Below are 20,317 nucleotides of genomic sequence, written 5' to 3'. Positions count from 1 at the left end.
TGTATGTTAATCATCTCAAAAAGACTTCTGAAGCATTCATTTAAAAGTAAACTAATGAAATCCAGATCTAAGCTAACAAAAATGCAAAACGTTTATTACTTTAAAACTCCTTCAACTTGCCAAATATTACAGATGAGTTGCTTTAAAAAAATTCTCCCAAAAACTAAGTGTTTTACACATTTATTCTTTCAATGTTGATTGAATGTTGCTGCAGTAAACTATTCCCAGTTGGTTTTTATAATAATTATTTTTAGTTTTTATAATAATTATTATCAGAAATTGAAAATCTGCATCAATAGTATTTTTAGTTATAAAGTATGTATGTTCTTATACATTTTTGTTATGGTTAAAACTATATATCTTTATTTCTCTCATTTTTTAAAAACTACATTTTTTTGCACTCATAAAAGTTTATTTTAATCACTTTAAGAAGTTTTATTCATTCATTATATTTAAAACTGTACCAAATTCTTATTTATTAATGAAAAAAAAATTGTTTTTTTTTTTTTTCATTTTATGTTTTAAACACGCTGTATCTTTCCGGTAGAAAGGTCAGGTTGTAACCAGATAAGTTAACTTTGCAAAATTTGCACAAACATTGCCTACAAAAATGCTTTTATGTTGCTCAAGCAATAGCAATAAAGTGCTAAGCATTCCGAAATTACATATATAGAAATTATAAATACCTAAAATAGCAATCAAAAAGCAAACACAAAAATAATAAAATTGTAATATTTTTTTTATCGCTCATTTTGTCTCATAAAACAGGAAACAATTTGTATGTTAAGCAAACAGAGAAAATAAAGCATGCTAGCTTCAAAATTCAAATAGTTCTGACTGTTTGCATCTGCTTTGAAAGGCTGAATAGAAAAGAGGTGAAAAATATAGAAAACAAAAATTGGTGGAACTTTCAATAGGTTTTTATAGGTTCTGAGCAAAATTAAATAAATTAAGAGGACTAGGTTGTTCGAAATGGAATTGGAAAGTTCTGCACAAAGATAATGTGTCTTTTTTTTTTTTCTTTTGCTTATATATAGGTTTTAAATCACAGGTACCGTATATTCCGGCGTATAACGCGCACTTTTAATACAAAAAATAACATTGGAATTTACGGGTGCGCGATATACGCCGAATATAAAAAATTATAGATTAAAAAAATTTAAATATAGAAAAATACTTTTATTTTAAAGAAATAACATACCTTTACCTATATACTTCATTGATTTTCGTTATTACATAAATAGTTCATTATATTCGTCTTCCGCTATCAATTACAATTATTAAAATTTTTTTGTATTATAATTACAACTTTTTTTGTATTATCTGTAAGGTGGGACCTAAACATGCCCCACTCTAAAAGGCTTTCTGGTTTTCTTACGCAACCAGGACGGATTTGCCAGAAGTTTTTTACCCACAATTTAGCACCATTTTTGTCCATCCAGAATCACATTATTGCTCTTTCAATTCTACCCTCACATACATGTCAAATTCAGTTCTTTTATTTTTGCAAAAGATAGGGAAAAATACTTTTTATTTACGATCTTGAAAGATGAGATATTGCACATGTACAATCCAAATTTTCGTGCGCGTTATACGAAGAGTATATCTTAAAATTTAAAAAAAATAATTAGAAATTACGGGTGCGCGTTATACGCCGGGGCGCGTTATGCGCCGGAATATACAGTAAATTTTTAATGAATAGGCATAGTCTTGGCTTATACATGACTGCCCTTATATTTGGAAATCTATGGTAATTGCTTGTTTAGGCTGCTTTGCGACATTAAGTCTTGAACAATATTTCTTGATTTCTAGCAACACTGCTTTAGACAAAGAATCTGATGATGATAATGGAGAAAACAGAAAATTAGATGCTTTAGATATGGGTCACAAAGCTTGGAATAGAACGTAAGTTGCTTTGACATCTCTATCTGGATTGTTGCTTTGTCATTTTAAGTTAATTTAGTTGTATTACTTGTTCACTTGTCAGAAAAAGAGACATATTAACAACCGATTTTGCTGAATTTTTGCATTTTGCTGTGTAGAATTACATACTTTGATGTAAAAAATTATATACCTTACAAATCAAAATTTTTTCGGCTATTATTTAATAAAATGATAAATATTTAGTAAAATTTATTTTTAACTGAAATTATCTTTGGATAAACGAATTTTATTATTGAGTGCAAAAAATTTTCAATTAGCTTAAAAAGCTCTTGTTGCATGGAGAAATACGCAAAAAGTAAAATTAACATAAAAGGGTCCAATCAAACTATGGAGACCATATTTCCCTGAGTGCGGCTACACCCTTCATTTTGGGGGTCAGAAATCCAAGTCTGCGGGGGGGAGGGGGTATGTTTATTCAGAAGAAATACATTTTTGTGTCTAATTTTGTAAATTCTCTGCACTTTCTAATTAGCATATTTAAGGTCACCTGCTCATACCATTAAAATTGACTTTTGGAACGTGAAGATTGAAAGTTGTTCAGGGTGGTCCAATTTTTTTTAACACACTGTACATTTGTCAATATGTTATAGAAAATCATGTGAAAAATAAATTTATTCGGATAATAGCTCTTGAAAGTAAACAAAGATCAAAGGATTGCAAAGTTTGAAGACTGATTCAAATAAAGGAAAAATTTATAAATTTCTCTTCCTAGCTAATGCGAATGGAAAATATTCACACTTGATTTTGCTCTCCTTTTTGGTATGATTTGATATTTTTAAAAGCATTCGATTGAGTTTAATTTTACCATCATAGTAGTCACTTACACTAAAAGGAAATTTAGGATTTCTTGCAAGGTTTGTCAAAAAAAAAGATCCTATTACTATTATATTTATTTGCGAAAACCACATTTATATGTAACCCTAAATCTAAAACTAATTAGTGTTGGCTGTAAAAACAAAAATAGCATATTCTTCTTCTGTAAGTTTTTCTGTCCCATTTCAGTAACTTTAGGTAAATAATTCTCACAAAAAATGCAGTCTCATGTGCATGAAGATTAATTAAGTCCTAAGACTGCTAACGAAATGGAATTTTAACCATAATAAAGAAAAAATAAGTTTTATGAAAAGATCATTTTTGAAGTGGGAAAGTCCAGCTCCTTCTTTCATCATGAAGGGCAATTTTCTTTCTAAGGTTTGCGAAGGATCCTTAAACATTCCTAATTTCTATGCAGATAAATACCTGAAAATATTTCTAATTATCTTGATTTTATAAGTTTTTTTATAAAGATAAATAATGAACCTTTATAATCTGATAGACATTGATTTTCTGTAGTAGGTTTGATTCCTCTTACTTAGGATAATAGAGATTCTGCTGTTAATTACAGGCAAAAATTTAATGAGAATTTATGTCCATATTGAAACAAAAACTAATTCTTAAACTTTTTTTTCTTCCAAGAAATATAATTGTTTTAAATTAGTACTTATCAAATTTTTCTACTCCTATAAATCTGTCGAAACACATTTCGTAATATGAAATTTGTTTGGTCATGCTTTCATCATCTTTGAACATTGGATAGAATTAATGTTCAGTTGCAATTAATAATTAGTTGTGGATTCAATTAATATCTAATTAACTGTATACACAACTTTTTTTATCATTAGAAAAATATAAGCAGGGTCATCGTTGTAGATATTCAAAAATTATTAACTATTTTTAAAAAAATTGGAAAAGTTATGTATCATAGTGTAACTAAAAAAAGAAAATTTAATGCACCAATATTCAAACTTATCAAGTACTTAAGTTTGTTTAGTTTAATCAGTTAAGCATAATGAAATAAGTTTACCAATAATATGTTGAGACAAAAATTACTTTGGCTATACAGTCAAGTATTTAGGATATTTTTGAAGTATTTGATCCTGTTTAAAATTTTATTAATGTATTTTTATTCTTAATCCAATTTGAAAAACTAAAATAGCAAAATAAAGTTTTTCTTTCAGGCGTGACTTGGGTAAACGATTGAGACATGAAGTCAGTAAAATCAAGACTGTTGTTAAAGATAAAGGTAAAATAATTTTTTTGCTAAATAATACCATTTGAGATTTTTTTTTAATCTATATTGTATTTTGATTCTTCATTTTAATGGGAGCATTTGCTCACTAAACCTTAGTCAACCCAAATTTTTATTCAAAGCAATTACGAAATAAATATTTAAAACAAATTGTTTACTTTGTGTAATTTTTATTTACCCTGAGTGAAATAACTTTTTTTTTTATTAAAGGGGTATTTTATAATATGCAGCAGCAATATTAAAATCTATTTAATGATTTTCACAGTAACATTTACTGTTCTTGCAATTATCAGTGATATATCACGAACTTTACATCGTTTTGTTCACTTGCGTACAATTTTTGAACAATCGAAATTAAAATGTTGTTTGTCTACCTTTTCTGAGAGAATGAACTTCTCACTAGTAATAGAGCAATCAATAAAACTAAACTAACTTCCGTAAAATACCTTTTAAAAAAGTTAAGAAAAATTCCTCCTTAAATCTGAGTTACATGTGTAAGATTTATAATTGTCCTGATTTTCTTTTTAAATAATATTTTGTAATGTTATTTAGTTTTTTGTCTATTATTCTTAATTTTTGCATATGTTCTGAACATACTATTTTCTTGAAATACAAATGCAGATTTTAAAATAATCAATCTGAGGAATTAAAAGATTTGAATTTTCAATCCAACATCTTTTTATTTCAATTAATAATGCTCGTAAAAATCATAACATTGTATGACTCTTACTTAAGGATTGTCCACTAATTTTATAAATGGTTCAGACTTATCGCCTCACCTATAAAATTCACTGATTCAAATTTTTAGGAGTCCAGCCATTTTATGGGAAGGAACTCAGTTAAAAATATTGTTATTCAAATTTCTATGATGATATAGAGGGGCGTAAGTTTATTTATTATTTTCAGCAAATGCAGTTACAAATCGTGTAGTCGTAGTTTCACAATTATTGATTTGGCTATTTCATCTGATTAAAGATTAAATCAACTAATTGATAGTTTATTTTATTTATTTATTTTTATTTCAACAATACTAAATTACTTATTCACTGTATTTTTTTTTGAGGGATCGTCCATTAATTTACTCATGTTAAAAAAAATGTAACATGGCATATTTGCTGTGCTTTTGTTTTGAGATTATTGAAATTTTGAATTCAAGCAAACTCCCTTTTTAAAAAATAGTCCAAATTTTTTCTTTTTTTAGTATTTTTTTTTTTCTCTTTGGCTCACTATGAAGCCTTTGTATGTAATAAAAGGATTTTCTGTGGGCTTTTTAAGCCATCTACTTATTAAAAGTTTCCTTGTTTAATCCAATATGTATTTAAATTAGGGCTTGCAATAAACAAGTTCGACTGCAATGATGTTAAAAAAAATTATGTTTCAACTATTCTCTTTGTTATTTAGTGTTTTTTTATTTCTGTTTTGGATGTTTCTATTCTGCTTGGTATTTGATTATTTTATCGCAACTGTAGTAGCTATGAATATTTTATGAAAATGATTCAGATAGTGTAATATAGTGTAATAAATATATCTTTCATAAAAAGTGTGGCTTATAATTATATTGCCCATTGTCTTTTAGTTATAGAAAAGCTTTAAATTTATTTTTTAAAATTAAAATTTTTTCCAAAAATTCTGATTACTGTTTAAGATTTGTAACAAAATTCCTCTGATTCATTTGCTTTAATAGAAACATTTATTCATTTGTTTTACTTATTATTTTAAGTCTCACATGCCCGACATGATGATGATAGTGAAGATGAAATTTTGTCTGATCAACGTTCATCTGTCAAAATCAAAGTATCAAGCAAACTGAGATCAGCTGAAAAAGGAAATAGTGAATTTGAAAGCATAAAAGTCCTTCAAGAGCTTGGTGGAGAACATACTGTAAGTTAATCCTATACTTTGTGGCAGTCCTTATGTAGTTATATATTTATCATTTGTAAAACATTTTTATTAATGATTTTATTAATTTTTATAAATGATTTTTTAAAAAAGTTTTTGTTTTCTTCGCTTTTGTATAGCCATTTAAACTTTTTTCAAGTTAAAATCAGAGTGGGGATTAACTTTAATTCTTAGTTAAATTTTTTTCAGTGGTTTTAAATCAAGATTTAAAAAAAAAAATTGTGTTGCAACAAAAACTGTTTATTATCTGTTTTTATGTATGTAACGTTATTTTAAATTCTATCTGAACTCAAAATTGTCCTTAAATTCTTGAAAAAAATAAAGTGTTCTTAATTATTAAAGTTCAATAAATACTCTGAAAATTTTATGATTTTCTGCATTTTTGTTGAAGTTGTCTGAAAAGTAAATATTATGTTTCTAAAAAAGATTTGAAAAAATTTTTTAATTTAGAAATTTCGTTTTATAGTATGAGCAAATCTAGATAACTCAACCCACGTCACTTCTTCATTGAACACTAAATACTAGTCTACTTCCATTGTTGGCGACATTTGTCTCTGTTTTGATGACAAGAAAGCACTAAGTGTTGAAGGAAGAGATGAAAAGCTCCCTTCTCTCTCTCCCCTCCATAATTTCATTTATGCCAACTGTACTGTTTTTATTGAGGAACCGTCATATTTTGGTACTAACTTGCGATTTTCTGTATAAAGACAATTAAAATTGCAAAATTAAATTCGGGGGTAACTTTTAAAGTAAATCTTAATTTTCCCAAACATATTTCTTTTTTTGCAAAAGTCAACCCCCACACATCTCTCGTCCACTTAACAACCTGTATTTCATGTTCATCGTGATTCAAGTTCATACATTTTTTATATAAAGCATTTCAAATCCTATCCAAGCGGTTTAAATACCACTTGTCACAATTAATATTTACGTGATTTAAAAATCGCTATTTGTATTCATGCAAATGAAAATCACACATTGGGATTCATATTCACGCAATTCGAAATAACACTTTGTGATTTGTATTTGTGCTTGACTCAGATTCAAAATAGTTTAATTTTAGATAAAAATTTCACACAATTTATAATAATAACATTCACATAATTTATAATAATAAGAAAACATTGTGATTCTTGTTTGACTTTGATTGAAAATGGGTTAAATTTTAGAAAAAAATGATGCTCATTTCTTAGAAAGGATGATGAAAGATTAAATCTAGCTTTTTCAAAAATGACATTAAAGTTGCTCAATTGATGGTTGATGTTACAAATGAAAGTATAAGTACTGCCTAAAAAAAAAGTTGCCACTATTCACCATGATTTAGCCAATATAAAAAATAAATATCATGTATCAAAGTTTCCATGTTCTTATTTGATTTTTAAAATAATAAATGCATTTAAATTGATAATTTATCATATTTTAATTAGTATGCATTTCTTTTTTCTTCATTTATTAAGCTATTCCCTTAATCAAATAAATTTTAGAAGATTAATTTTAGTTTTATTTTCATGTTAGAAAGCATTGATATGTTTTGTATCATGTTAATATTATATATTTTAGTATGTATATATATATAGAGAGAGAGAGAGTAAATTACTCAAAATCAGTGTCTAAATTGTCCTTAAATTTCATATTTTGGACTTCCATCCCTGTTCTCTCTTTTCAAAATCTTGTTGACCTACTGTCTGTATATAAATATAATTAACCTATCAACTTTTGCCACTTACTTTAAAATTTTATTTATTGTGTAGTAAAGTATGAATTTTTATGTTGATTTAAAGAATTTGTTTGCAACTTAATACTAGCTGGTCTTTATATCAGCATTAACCATTCCATCAACTTGTCAAAAACCTGATTTCTGCAACTTTTAATATTATATATGCCTCCTTGAAATTTGTTAATGGTCATTTTTCCCCATGATAATTTTATCTTTGTCTTTTAATTTTTAGGGTGCAATATGGACTATGAAATTCTCATCTTGTGGACGTCTATTAGTAAGCCTTATAAAACTTTATTAGATTATTGCTTACTATTTTAGATTTTGATTTAGTTTAATTTTTTTTTCTTTTTGTCAGTTTTAGTTAATGGCTTTAAACGTGAAACTTTCTGTTGAATTTATAATTGTATTAAGAATAAATTTTATGATGTACTTGACACTAAACACTTTGATGATTTTAATTGTTTACATTTGTTTAATTTATCAGTTTATACTCAAATGTTTAGAAATAGATGTCAATGCATGAAAAAAATGTATCAATTATGTAAGTATTGATGCCTTTTATAATGTCAAATTTAATTTTAATGAAATCTGATATTCAAGTGTTGTCAAACTAAGTTTTGCAATGTTTTAAAACTGGACACATGCTCTTTCTCTGGTGTAATTTTTAAAAAAATTAAAAATCTGTGTCTACACTCAGTGTGCATATCTTAAATATGCATGAGCATGTGTTCTAGGTAACTTATTTTCTGGTATAAGTCAAATATAGTGTATTAATCTTTTTTAAGCCTTCTAATTAAGATTACCATTTATAAAATATTGTGATTGCTTTAAAATTTAGCCATGCATTTTTAAAAATTTAATATATGGAAACAAAAATATTGACATTTTGCACTAATAAGGCACTTTAATATAATAAACTCTTCTATTATTATATAATTTAAGAATTATAGTCAGTTTTGTCTTTAAAAAGTTATCTTACCCTCCTATCTTATCCCTTTTTTTTCTCCTACATTCTTTTTTATATGTATTTATTGTTTAATGTAGGCTACTGCAGGTCAAGACCATGATCTTCGTATTTGGGTTCTCAAAGATGCTTATAAATATTTCAATGACATGCGGCAAAAATATAATTCAGAAGGTAGTGATGTGTTTCGATTTATTTTATACTTGATTGTTTGTTTGTATCTACAGTTTATAATTTTTTAAGGTTAATGACAACTGTGTTTGCTCTTTTAAATCACTTTATAAAAAGTATTTTGTAAAGAATTATAGCATTTTAGTATTTAAAGAATACATATTCAGCCCAAATAATTCATTCTTATATTTACATTGAAATAAATTTTCGAAAAAAAAACTTGTATACCTGTTAGTTAATGAATAAAGTTTTATTAATTACAGATTAATTATATTTGTCAAACTTTGTATTAATTGTCCTTAAAATGAAACTAATGAAAAAAGTAAAAATTATTAGAGCTTTCTTGTGATTGTTGTATCTAAAATTTATTTTATTAAGTTGAGATAGAATTTAAGTTGTTTAAAGAGTATTTATTGTAGCATTTTTTTTTTAATGTAAGTTGTGTTTTATATTCTATGTGTGTGTTTAATGCATTGTATATTATCTAGTAACTGATCTGAAAACTACAAGATTATCATTGGTGGTGTGCTTTTACATAAAATGTGTAAATTTAAATTTTCTTTCTCATATACAAATTATAAATTTTTTTTAGGCAAAACATCACCTGCTCCTCCTCAACATGAAGTTATAGATATTGAGATAAAAACTGTAAGTAGGAATTATTTTTAAAGCTTCATTGTATAAAAATACCAAGTTCAAACTGTAAGTTGAACGCAAGCCCTTTTTAATGTTTTTTAAAAAAATTCCAAAATATTTTATGAAATTTATAGTAAGATTAATATTTTTTAAGCTATTCATCACATTGACTCGATAGCCCTGCATTCAATAGTATTTGCCCACCTACCGTGTTTTCAGAAAGTGATATATAGTTTTTTGTTTTGAGTTCATCATCTAGGCAGTCTTTCCATCTCCTTTTAAGTCTTTTTTTTTCCCAATATTATTTCATATTCCTCAATATTATTTGCAAACTTGTGGTACTTTTTTTCTTTTCAAAAGTGCTTATTTTATAGTTCTTACAATCACTTACACTATATTAAAAGTCTTATTAATAAACTATATTCTATTTAATTTCATCGTAAAAGTTCTAGTTAGTTTTAGGCAATATTATCTTATTCGCTAATGGTTTAACACTATTTCATTTCTTAAGAAACCAAAGCAATTGAAACTGATTCCTAATGTATTATAGATTATCAATCAGAGTTATCTTTGTACTTTCAAACTTTGTTTTGCAATTCATTGTATAGTAGACAGTTTATATTAATTTATCACAAATTATGCTCTCTTGTTAATATTATATTAATTTCCGTTGGTATGATTTATTTTCTGCTTTAGATACTTTTCTCTTCAATAAAATAATCTTTAATTATAATTTTAAAATATTGTAAATCTATGAAGAATTTGTAATAGGATAACTATTACAAATTCTGATTATCTGATTAATAGTCATTTGACTTTAGATATCTTCGTTATTATATATATTTTAGTATTTCTCTGCCTAATTTTGCAATTTATATTTCTCTATTTTATTATTTAGAAAATAACTTATTGGAGTGGTTGGATTTAAACTGTTAAAGAATTATTTTACACTTTAAAAGTGTGAAAATCTGTAAAAAAAAATATATATTGTAATTTATCAAAATTATATTTTTAATATCTTTTTAAATATTTCCATTTTAAGAACTTTGCATATCCACTGATACGTATATAGTAATAAGAAGAAGAGTATATTTTTATGTATGTGTCAATTTATTTCTCTTATAACTTACAACCTCTTGTACTGGAGTGTTTTTTATTTTGCCTCAGATCTTAATTATTCAAAAATATTAGTTTTTTTTTAATTTTGTGTTAAAAAGATAGCATCAGTGATGTTTGCTGGCTCACAGCTATATTTAATCAAAAACACTCTTTGAAAGTTTATTACATGCCCTTTTAATTATTTGTTTTTAATTCATTATGCCAAGTATTACAAATAAAATCAAAGTAGATGGCTTATGGTAGCACTGCCACCAAGATAGTATTTTGAAAGCGATCTAATACCACATGTTTGTTTTGTTTATTGTTACTCTTTTTAATAATGTTTCTTTAAACTTGAAGTTAATGGTTATTAAAGTTATATAAATTATGTCCTAAAGTGCCAACTAGTCAGCAAATTTACTTGATTGTGGTAAATCTTGTCTATCAAGTATAACTGTGATAATTTGCCTATATATCAGTGCCAAAGGATACTATATATAGTCAATTGTTATTTTGATGAGTTAAACTTTTAAAAATGTGCTTTTTCTAATCTAATAACATAAGGTCACCAGAAAGGATACTAATTAAAAATGTTTTTATTTGTATTAAATTGTGCTGGTATGTGCATTTTAGTTTCCTTTAACTACATTGTGTAATTCTGATTTATTGTATGTATTTGATTATTTTTTTGTCCTGCAAGTGAAACGGATATTCTATCAATTTAAAATTGATTAATTTTTTTTAAAAAGATTTGTAACTTTGCTTCAAATTATTAACTTACTTTTCTCTTTAATTGGTTTGATGCTAACTAATTTTATATAGATTTATAATGAATCTATTTTTAGGAGGAAGATGAAGATAACAAAGGTCCTTTTGTATCCAAACCTTTTTGTAGATATCAAGGTCACACTGCTGAATTACTTGATGTATCTTGGTCAAAAGTAATTATCTTCTTTTAAATAAATCATTGAAGCAAATTAATATTGTAAAAAAACTTACTTAGTGTTAAATTTGACTCAACTGTGGTTTTAGAGAAATTAAAGCAGCATGCATGCATTAAATCGTTTTTTATCTTAACTTTCTTTTATAAAATTTTATTAAACAAAAATGTATAATTTCTTACACAAAAGTATTTTTGTCATTAAACTGATGCTCAAACTCATGCTTTTTTTTCTTTTTAGAATTATTTCATATTGTCTTCGTCCATGGATAAAACTGTGAGATTGTGGCACATTTCCCGAAAAGAATGCCTTTGTTGTTTTCAGCACATTGACTTTGTTACAGCAATTGCTTTTCATCCCAGAGTAAGTTCATAAATATTGTATCAAAATCTGAAATACTTTTTAGCAACTTATTGTTAAATTAAATCCATTACTAAATTTATATAAAAAATTCTACTTGTACTTATATTTATTTAACTTTTAATATGTTGGTATGTGTTGAATATGTCAGCAGAGTCACTGTAAGATAAATGAACTGTAGTTGAGAAATTGCCTTTGAAGCAGGAAACCAGAATAGCCTAAAAAAAATTAAATTACAGTGTGTCATTCCAAATCGGGTTGCATTATTGATGGTTGCAAGAAGTTTGTGTGACTTTTATTCCGTTATTTCTTTTAACCTTCATAGAATCATGATGACTCAGGAACTAGAGCTCTCACCTCCTGATCAGGCAAGACATTTTAATTGATTTGTATAATTATAGCTCTCTAATTGCAGAGATGACGAAAAATATTCCCGTGTTAGACAGAGCATGGGTTAAAATCTCCTTACCTTTGGGATAACTCTATAACGTTTTTATTCTATTCCTTTCTATGTAACCCACATGCTCAAAAAATTCACACAAGTAAATTAATCCAAATGTCATTAAAAATGTAAGAGTTCCCTTTTCTTCTGAGTTTGTTTCAAAATTGCAAGCTGATAAAGTGGTTAATCTGATATGAATCGCCTGTTCAACATTTGTGTTAAATAAAAATGTAACCTTCATTTATGTCTATATATATATTTGTATCTGTATATTTAAATCTACATATTTACTTCTTCATATTTACATATGCTATAACGATTTGCTTTCCATGTGATGTTTAGGAATACCTCTTTTAAGTTGTGTATGCAATAAAGCTTATATATGAGAAATCTGGTTTTTAAAGTATCTAGACAACAAGTTATAAATGAAATAAAAATAATTAAAAAAATATACTTGATAAAAACATTCATTTAATATTATCCTTAGAAATGTAATTAACTTCATAAAATTACTTCAGGAAACTCATTACTTTATTTATAATTTGAGACTCTGAAATAATTTCTGTTTAATTATGTGACATGTATTAACCTTTACATATTTTCTATTTAGGATGATAGATATTTTCTCAGTGGCTCTTTAGATGGGAAACTGCGTTTATGGAATATTCCAGATAAAAAAGTAACTCTTTGGAATGAATTAGATGGCCAGACTAAACTTATCACTGCTGTCAATTTCTGCCAAAATGGAAAGATTGCTATTGTTGGTTCATATGATGGCCGATGTATATTTTACTATACTGAAGTAAGTACAAAATACTAACAGTACTTAAACTATTTTAACAATTTTTTCTAAATTTTTTATTTAAATTAGAAGAATTCAAAACTTTTGTTTTTCAATTTTTAAAATATCTGTTATCAGGGCTCAAAGTTTACAGTAGTCTGAGATCCTTTAAATTGGATTCTGGGCCGCTATAGAATAATCAATGTTCCTTCAGACCAGTGACACATAACAGTTGTTCAAGTATAAAGGGACACCTAATTTAGCTTTCATCTGTGTTTCTTAATTTTGAATGTTGTGCAGTTTGTTTCACTTTAACCTGTTAACAGAGAATTTTTATGAAACATATTTTTCATACTTTTTTCATTATTTTGTAATAATTTAGGTCAAAATGTGTGAAAAATATTATCTTTAGAATGAAACACCAGTACTTTTTTCTGTGTTAAAGATAAAATCTTCCTAACACAGCTCACTTCCAAACAATAATTTTTTCAAATTAACACTTATTTGCAGCTATTTAGATCTAAGAGAAACAGTTATTCATGTTTGAAATTTTGTTAATTTACAAAATGAACTATTAATAAATTTTTGAATATGAATGAGGGGGAAAAAATTCAAAACTACTTTATTTGGATTTTATAATTTAACTAGTACAAATATAATTCTGATAATATAACAGATTTTTTTAATGACTATTAAACTATTTTTTATATTTCAAAAATACCAGAATAAAATTAAGCTTGTAATTAGAGCATCAGAAAAAAATTTCTTAAAGGGAAGTCAGTGTCCCAACTGCGTTGAAGGGTTAACTTTGGATAAAAGAAGAGCTTGTGTATCTCTTTTTTGTTGTTAAATAAATCTGTAAATACTTAGCTCAAAGCAGCGAAATGCTCTGATTTTTATTAATATAACTCTTAAAGTACTTATTTAGGTTTTAACCTCATAGAAGCATAAATAAAACTTATACCTAGAGTGATGGAAGGTGATAGAGTGAGCAGAGTTAAATTTTGTAATATTGTGGTGAAACGTATCATTTTTCATAATCACCGTAACATGTCTTTATAGCATTAAATTTTAGTTTTAGATCAATCGGTTACGAATGTGTCAATTTTATATAAGTTACAGAAATTATAAAAACCTCTGTGCTTCAGGCATGTCATCAAAAAAAGCAGATAAAACCAGTGGAGCAAAATGTAAACAGATATGGCAAAACTCTATAATAGTGAAGTAAGTTCAAGGTAGAGAAAAAAAAAGTCTGGTGTACATTGATTTTTTTAAAAAAAAATTTAAATAAATCAGGTTAGTGTCATGAATTTCTAATTTAAAAGGATTATTCAGTATTTTTAAAAAAATCTTTATCTTTTATAAAGAGTAGAAACTCAGTTATCTGAACAACTATGTTTTAGTATAATTGAAAAGTCATGTTTTATTTACTCAAAAAAAATAATAATAATAATATTTCGAGTATCGAAAAAAAAATACTATGAAATTCTAATGATCAAGCCTTTACTGGGCCTTTAATAAATTTCTATTACCATAATTTAAGATTTTAGACATATATTTTATCTCAAAAAATTATGAAGGGCCACATTGCTTTCTTCCTACAGGTCCTTTGATCTGCAGGAAATTTTCAGTCTTTCTAATGTTAATAGCATTTTTTTTTATTTCATTTTAAATATTCATATAATGCTCTACTAATGGTGAATATGTGACATTAAACCTCTTTATTAAAGCAATTACAAAATTTACAAAGTTTTAAACGTTTTGTTAACAAAATTTATTTTGTGTAGTAAAATTTTTGAAGTATTTAAAAAAAAAAAAAATCCAATGGGTTCATTCACACCTAATTTTCCCTAATTCCTGCATCTACCTGTTATACCAAGTAAAAATAATTAAGTATATACACTGTCATTACTCAATTTATTTTTACTCCTTGGTGCATAATATATTTGCCTGGAAATACTGCATTTATTTTCTCTTTTTCTCAAAGGTTTTTTATTGTTCTGAAATCTTACAATGCAAGTTGATAAATGAAAGCAATATTACTTGCCTATTTAACCCCTTACCTGCCGAGCAAAATTTGCGTGATTCTATCCCCAGTGCCACCGTTTTTTGCTCAAGTGTGCTTTGTTGTGTTTTGAAAATACAAATCTTAAATTAAGGAATAAAAATACAATATAAACGATGTTAAAACTTAGGTGTTGTATGATAAATCCTGAAACTATTATCACTTTCCGACATATTCATCCAAAAAGTAAAAAGCACTAAATACACATGGGAAACGAAAGTGAAAGAAGAATAAACCCGACCTTACTCAAATAGAAACACACGAGCAATAAATACGATGTCACTTTACCAACACATCCCTTTCCCATTCCACCTCCTCCGAAATTGGTAATACATTCGCAAACACTTTTAACGTCATTTTACTGCATTCCGAGGTTGGGGGTGTAGCTCTATTTATAGCAATACACTGCAAAGCATCGTACTTCGGGAAAGCGTATATATAGACCTGCGGGAGCTGACGCATCGTCTGGCCGAGATGTATGTATACGCTCTCGGCAGTTAAGGGATTAAATACTTATCATATCACTGCTTGATTTGTTGACCTTTTTTGCATAGTAGTCAAACATTTATTAAAAAAATGTAGTAAAAGTCTCATTTTAATATTCATGCAAGTCATTCCTATCTTATTTTAAAACTAGTATTAGTGCTATAAAAAAAGAGTAAAAATAAGACTACAAATAAGAAATCAATACTTAGTTACTAAGCTCAATAGAACACATTTCAGTGAATAAAACGAATCACATATGTTGTAAAATATTAGAATTTACTTTACTGTCAGAAAACCTTTAACCTTAAAAATTCCCTACTACTTTTGTACTTATTTTAGTAATTTTTTTAATTAAATTCTCTAACTTTTATGCTATACTTTACAATTGAATATAAAATTACACTCTTTTGAAACACTATATCACTAGTAAAATAAACAAATGTTATTAAGTTTAAAACCTTTAACCTCTATTCACCTACTGCTAATTTTGATTAACTTGTTACTCAAAATAAAAATAATTTTAAACATCACAATGCAGTGTATGTTTCTCACAGTCAAGCCTCATCAAGGTGTTAAAACTTGTTGGTGGATATTATATTTGTTTTGTTTGAGTCTTACTTTTCCCCTTTTTCTATTGTGACTTATAATAAAGTGGTTCTTTTGTTTTTAGCAATTAAAATATTACACTCAAATCCATGTCAGAAGCACCAAGGGTAAAAATGCACAAGGAAGAAAAATAAGTGGTATTGAAGCAATGCCAGGAGAAGATAAAGTTAGTAAAAATATTTTAATTGTTTAATGTAATTTTTTTTTATCAACAATACTTTAAAGCTTACTTAATGTACTCTGGATTTTATACTATCCCCTTTGAGGAATTCTATTCAAACATTCCTTTAACAGTTTTAACCTAATTGACCTGAGCATGAGGAAAAAAGAGGAAAATAGGACTATTTATAACTTATGTAAGATAACTTTTATTATTAATAATAACAAATATATATATATATATATAGCATTTAAATAATAAATATAACATACCAATTCAATTTTAAAATTATTACACCTTTAACAGTCATTACTCAATATTCTTAAAATTTGACTCAAGATGTTTAAAACCCACTTGACTGGTTGAATGTTTAAAAACCAGAATATTTTATAATCAGTTTAAAAAATAAATAATAAAAAATAACTTTTGTGGTAACTCACCCATATTTAGATAAAATTTGAAAGAGAATTTGAATGGGAATGAAAGTTAGAGATTTTTAAAACATTTTAATTATGGTGGACTTAAATCTTAAATGTTTGCCAAAAAAAAATTGAGGAAGAAATAGCTGTGAAATTCAAGGTACAGGGTATCTGCACACCTGGAAAATCAAATTTGTCATGAAACGCCATGATTTTAACTTTTTTTCAAAAAAAAAATCATGTAAGAGTCATAGGTTTAGGTCGCCAATTTTATGGTGTTCGGAATATCTGAATTTGTAACAAAACCCTCACTCACAGTCATATTTTATTAAAATATAAAATGTTTTTATCATGTTCTTTAAAAATTATGGTGTTCTTTCAAAAAATGAAGAAAAAAAACATCATTTCTAAAGGGAATTATCTTTTAAACTTCTGTGATCTCAGAATTTTTGTTATTATTTATTTATTTTTTTTATTTCATCAATTTCAAATTCTAGCTCAAGCAAGCCAGTCATTGGCGAATTTTTTTTATTCCGAAATGAGAACAGAAAAATCAGGAGTATTTCTTTCCTTTCTGATGAACTAGAAAATCATCTTTAAAATATAATTCTGCAGAAAAAAATTTAAAAAATTATTTGCTTTTGTATTTTTTTTCCAGCTATTTTATTGCTTCAACTCTTTATTTACTTTATTGTTTAAATTTCAAATCTATAAATTTGAAGATTGAGAGTATAACAGTTTTGGTTATACCTATCATTTCAATTAATGTTGTTATGATGCTTTTTTAAATTTATTGTTGTGTTTTTGTCAGAGAAAATAGTAACTTCGTAAAGTCATGAAAAATTCTTGGAATTAGTCATGAATTTTAAAATCTAAGATGTTGCAGATACCCTGAAGGTAATGCTGGTTTCTCTTGTGTTTTTCAAATATGACCAATCTAATGTGTATGTCTGCACTGTATAGTTAAAGCAATCAAAATAAATTAATGCCAATGTCATATGAGTTTTAATTAGCTTTTCTAGAATTATACCATACATTTTAAAACACTTCAGGAATAGTATTTGTTTAAAAAATATACTTGAGTGTCAAAATCTTTATTTAAATTGTAAACAAATGTTTTTTATTATTATTATCTGAAACATAAATTATATTAATTCCAATATCTGTTTATATGACATCAGCACCTTAAATCAAAAACTGAAGAACAGTCGCCAAACAGAGAAACGTAACATGCTTTAATGTGAAATGAATTTTTAAAGATTTTTTTTATATATATTGTATTTAAATTACATTTTTAATTTTTTTATAAATAATAACAATTTACACATATATATATTTTTATCTTTAGATACTAGTGACTTCCAATGATTCAAGAATCAGACTTTATGATTTACGGGACTTATGTTTAACATGCAAGTATAAAGGTTATGTAAACTTAAGCAGCCAAATTAAAGCAAGCTTTAGGTGAATATTCTTCTCAAACTTTTGTTATTATTATAATTATTAATTGTTTTATTTTGATGATAATATTCAAACCAAACCCTTCTTTATTTGCAGTCATGATGGGAAATACATAATTAGTGGTTCTGAAAATCAAGATATTTACATTTGGAAAACTTCACATGACTGTGCAAAATTTAGAAGAGATCGAAATGATTATTGGACTGGTATTAAAGGTAAACGGTCACTTTATTTGATATTGTTGCTTTTATCATAAAAATGTCCCAATTATTTGTCGGTTGATTATTATAATTTCTGAGAAAGCTTACAGGAAAACTATTTATTTATTTATTTTTTGTTATTAAATGTTTGTTGTTTGAGCCAGGGCTTTTTACTGTTTTTACCATGAATAAAACCATAACATCATAATTATCAAATGTTTTTATCTATTGATTTAAACATTATTAACTTTATCTTTTAAATAGGACATTGTTTGCAGTGCTTAGAGTCAAGTATTATATTTTCTTTTAGTTAAAAATTTGTAGTATTAAAAGTAAAAGTTTATGTGATATGATTTTACAATTCTGAAGCTACCAATATATTTAAATATACTGAGCTATTGTGGATAGCCATGATTCTATCTCCAGTTGAAACTTGATTTCTACTTTGTCTCAGATTGTTGGATCCCAGCTTGTCTGAGAAGTAAAGGCAGCCGAGGAACAATGCTGTCTTAACCTCCGTGCTTTGTGCGTACTTCCTTGCAATTTAAAAAACAACGCAAGTGTTTCACGATAGGTTTTGAGAAAAATTGCTTGATAACTATTTACTTTCTATCGCTAATGCTAAAATAGAATTTTAAAAAAACTGATAGATTAAAATTTATTTTACGAAAAAAAATTCATTAAGTTGCTTATTATACAAAAATGTCAAACATATAAAAATCTCAATTTTTAATTTTTTTTGTTATGTTGATTTTTCTATTGCACGGCAGTATACACTCCTTTATGTTAACGAAAGATCTGCTGTGAGCTGTATGCATATAGAATTACCAATTATAATTTAAGAGATTAATAAAATTTTAGTAAAAGTATATTTTATAATATAATTTTTAAGATTATATTTCTAGTTTTTGACATTTTCTTAAATTTCTTGCAAAATACTAATCCCAAAACGTAAGAATTTTTTTTAAAAATTTTTAGGTTTTAGGATTTTTTATACTTTTGAATAAACTTCAATGCTCTTCAATGAGGTTTGAGGGACCAACAATAAATTACAAACAAAAGCAAGTATTTTTGAACATCCTACGCCAGAAAATATAGCATTAAACTTGTTTGGATTACTTTGTTGTTATTTGTAATAATCACATAAAAGTTTGCAAACATGGCTTAAATATTTATGGAGATATGGATATTTCTGTAAAAAACTAACTTTTTTGTCCTTTTTTTTTTAATAATATTTATTTAAATTAAATGTTTCAGTTAAATGACAAATAAATTCCAACACAGTTTAATAACTCTTTAACTGTGAAATATTTTCTCTGCACTAGTATACAATTAGCACTGTGTGTAAGTTGGTTCGATGATTTCCATTCTTCCTGTGATTCTAAAGCTCTCAACATCATGAAATGTTTTTTAAAATTGTATTTTCTGATTCTTAACGTGTTCAAGTGGCTTCACTTCTTTCCTCCTTTAATGAGTAGCACAGTTTTAGTTTTAACAAAAATTGTTTATCCTTTGTTTCAGCTCATAATGCTGTTGTAACTTCAGCCGTATTTGCTCCAAATCCAGCTTTAATAGTGAGACAATTGGAACAAGAAGAAGAAGGCTCCCAGTCTTTAGAACCAAACATAAATAACTGTTATGTGATGGTTAGTGCTGATTTTAATGGAATAATTAAAGTCTTCCTACACAAAGCAAAACCTGCTGCGACCAATACAGCTTAGATTGACTAGTCCTGTTGTAAAATTTGTACAGATTATTAATTATAATCATTATAACATTAATTAATGTATTGCTAATTTTTGTAAAAGATTCTACTATTAAAAAGACATTTTCAAATTTTTATTGTAAAGATTACTTGTATGTGTTATAATATTTTATTAAAGTTTACTTATTTTA

The 20,317-nt window shown here is 26.3% G+C and overlaps 1 protein-coding gene across 4 annotated transcripts in view; it reads left to right on the top strand.

The window, feature by feature from the left end:
• LOC107439498 (WD repeat-containing protein 44) overlaps positions 1–20,317 on the top strand; it is a 36,432-nt gene extending 16,115 nt beyond the window's left edge. For 2 of the 4 annotated variants that reach the window (XM_087157255.1, XM_087157253.1), the window contains 13 exons: positions 1,813–1,905; positions 3,942–4,006; positions 5,733–5,893; positions 7,861–7,905; positions 8,676–8,769; positions 9,359–9,414; positions 11,346–11,441; positions 11,682–11,804; positions 12,854–13,045; positions 16,246–16,347; positions 18,109–18,224; positions 18,318–18,436; positions 19,943–20,317. In XM_087157255.1, coding sequence (XP_087013381.1) covers positions 1,813–1,905; positions 3,942–4,006; positions 5,733–5,893; positions 7,861–7,905; positions 8,676–8,769; positions 9,359–9,414; positions 11,346–11,441; positions 11,682–11,804; positions 12,854–13,045; positions 16,246–16,347; positions 18,109–18,224; positions 18,318–18,436; positions 19,943–20,142 — 1,462 coding nt within the window. In that variant the 3' untranslated portion in view covers positions 20,143–20,317. Of the gene's footprint in view, positions 1–1,812; positions 1,906–3,929; positions 4,007–5,732; positions 5,894–7,860; positions 7,906–8,675; positions 8,770–9,358; positions 9,415–11,345; positions 11,442–11,681; positions 11,805–12,853; positions 13,046–16,245; positions 16,348–18,108; positions 18,225–18,317; positions 18,437–19,942 lie in introns of all 4 variants that reach the window. The other 2 variants (XM_087157254.1, XM_087157252.1) reach the window with 1 other exon arrangement.

This window comes from Parasteatoda tepidariorum, chromosome 2 (genome assembly GCF_982258835.1).
Source record: "Parasteatoda tepidariorum strain Cologne lab strain chromosome 2, Ptep-v5.0, whole genome shotgun sequence".
Taxonomy (NCBI): domain Eukaryota; kingdom Metazoa; phylum Arthropoda; class Arachnida; order Araneae; family Theridiidae; genus Parasteatoda; species Parasteatoda tepidariorum.
Note: the sequence above shows the minus strand (reverse complement) of the source record. Positions and strands in the feature narration are given on the sequence as shown.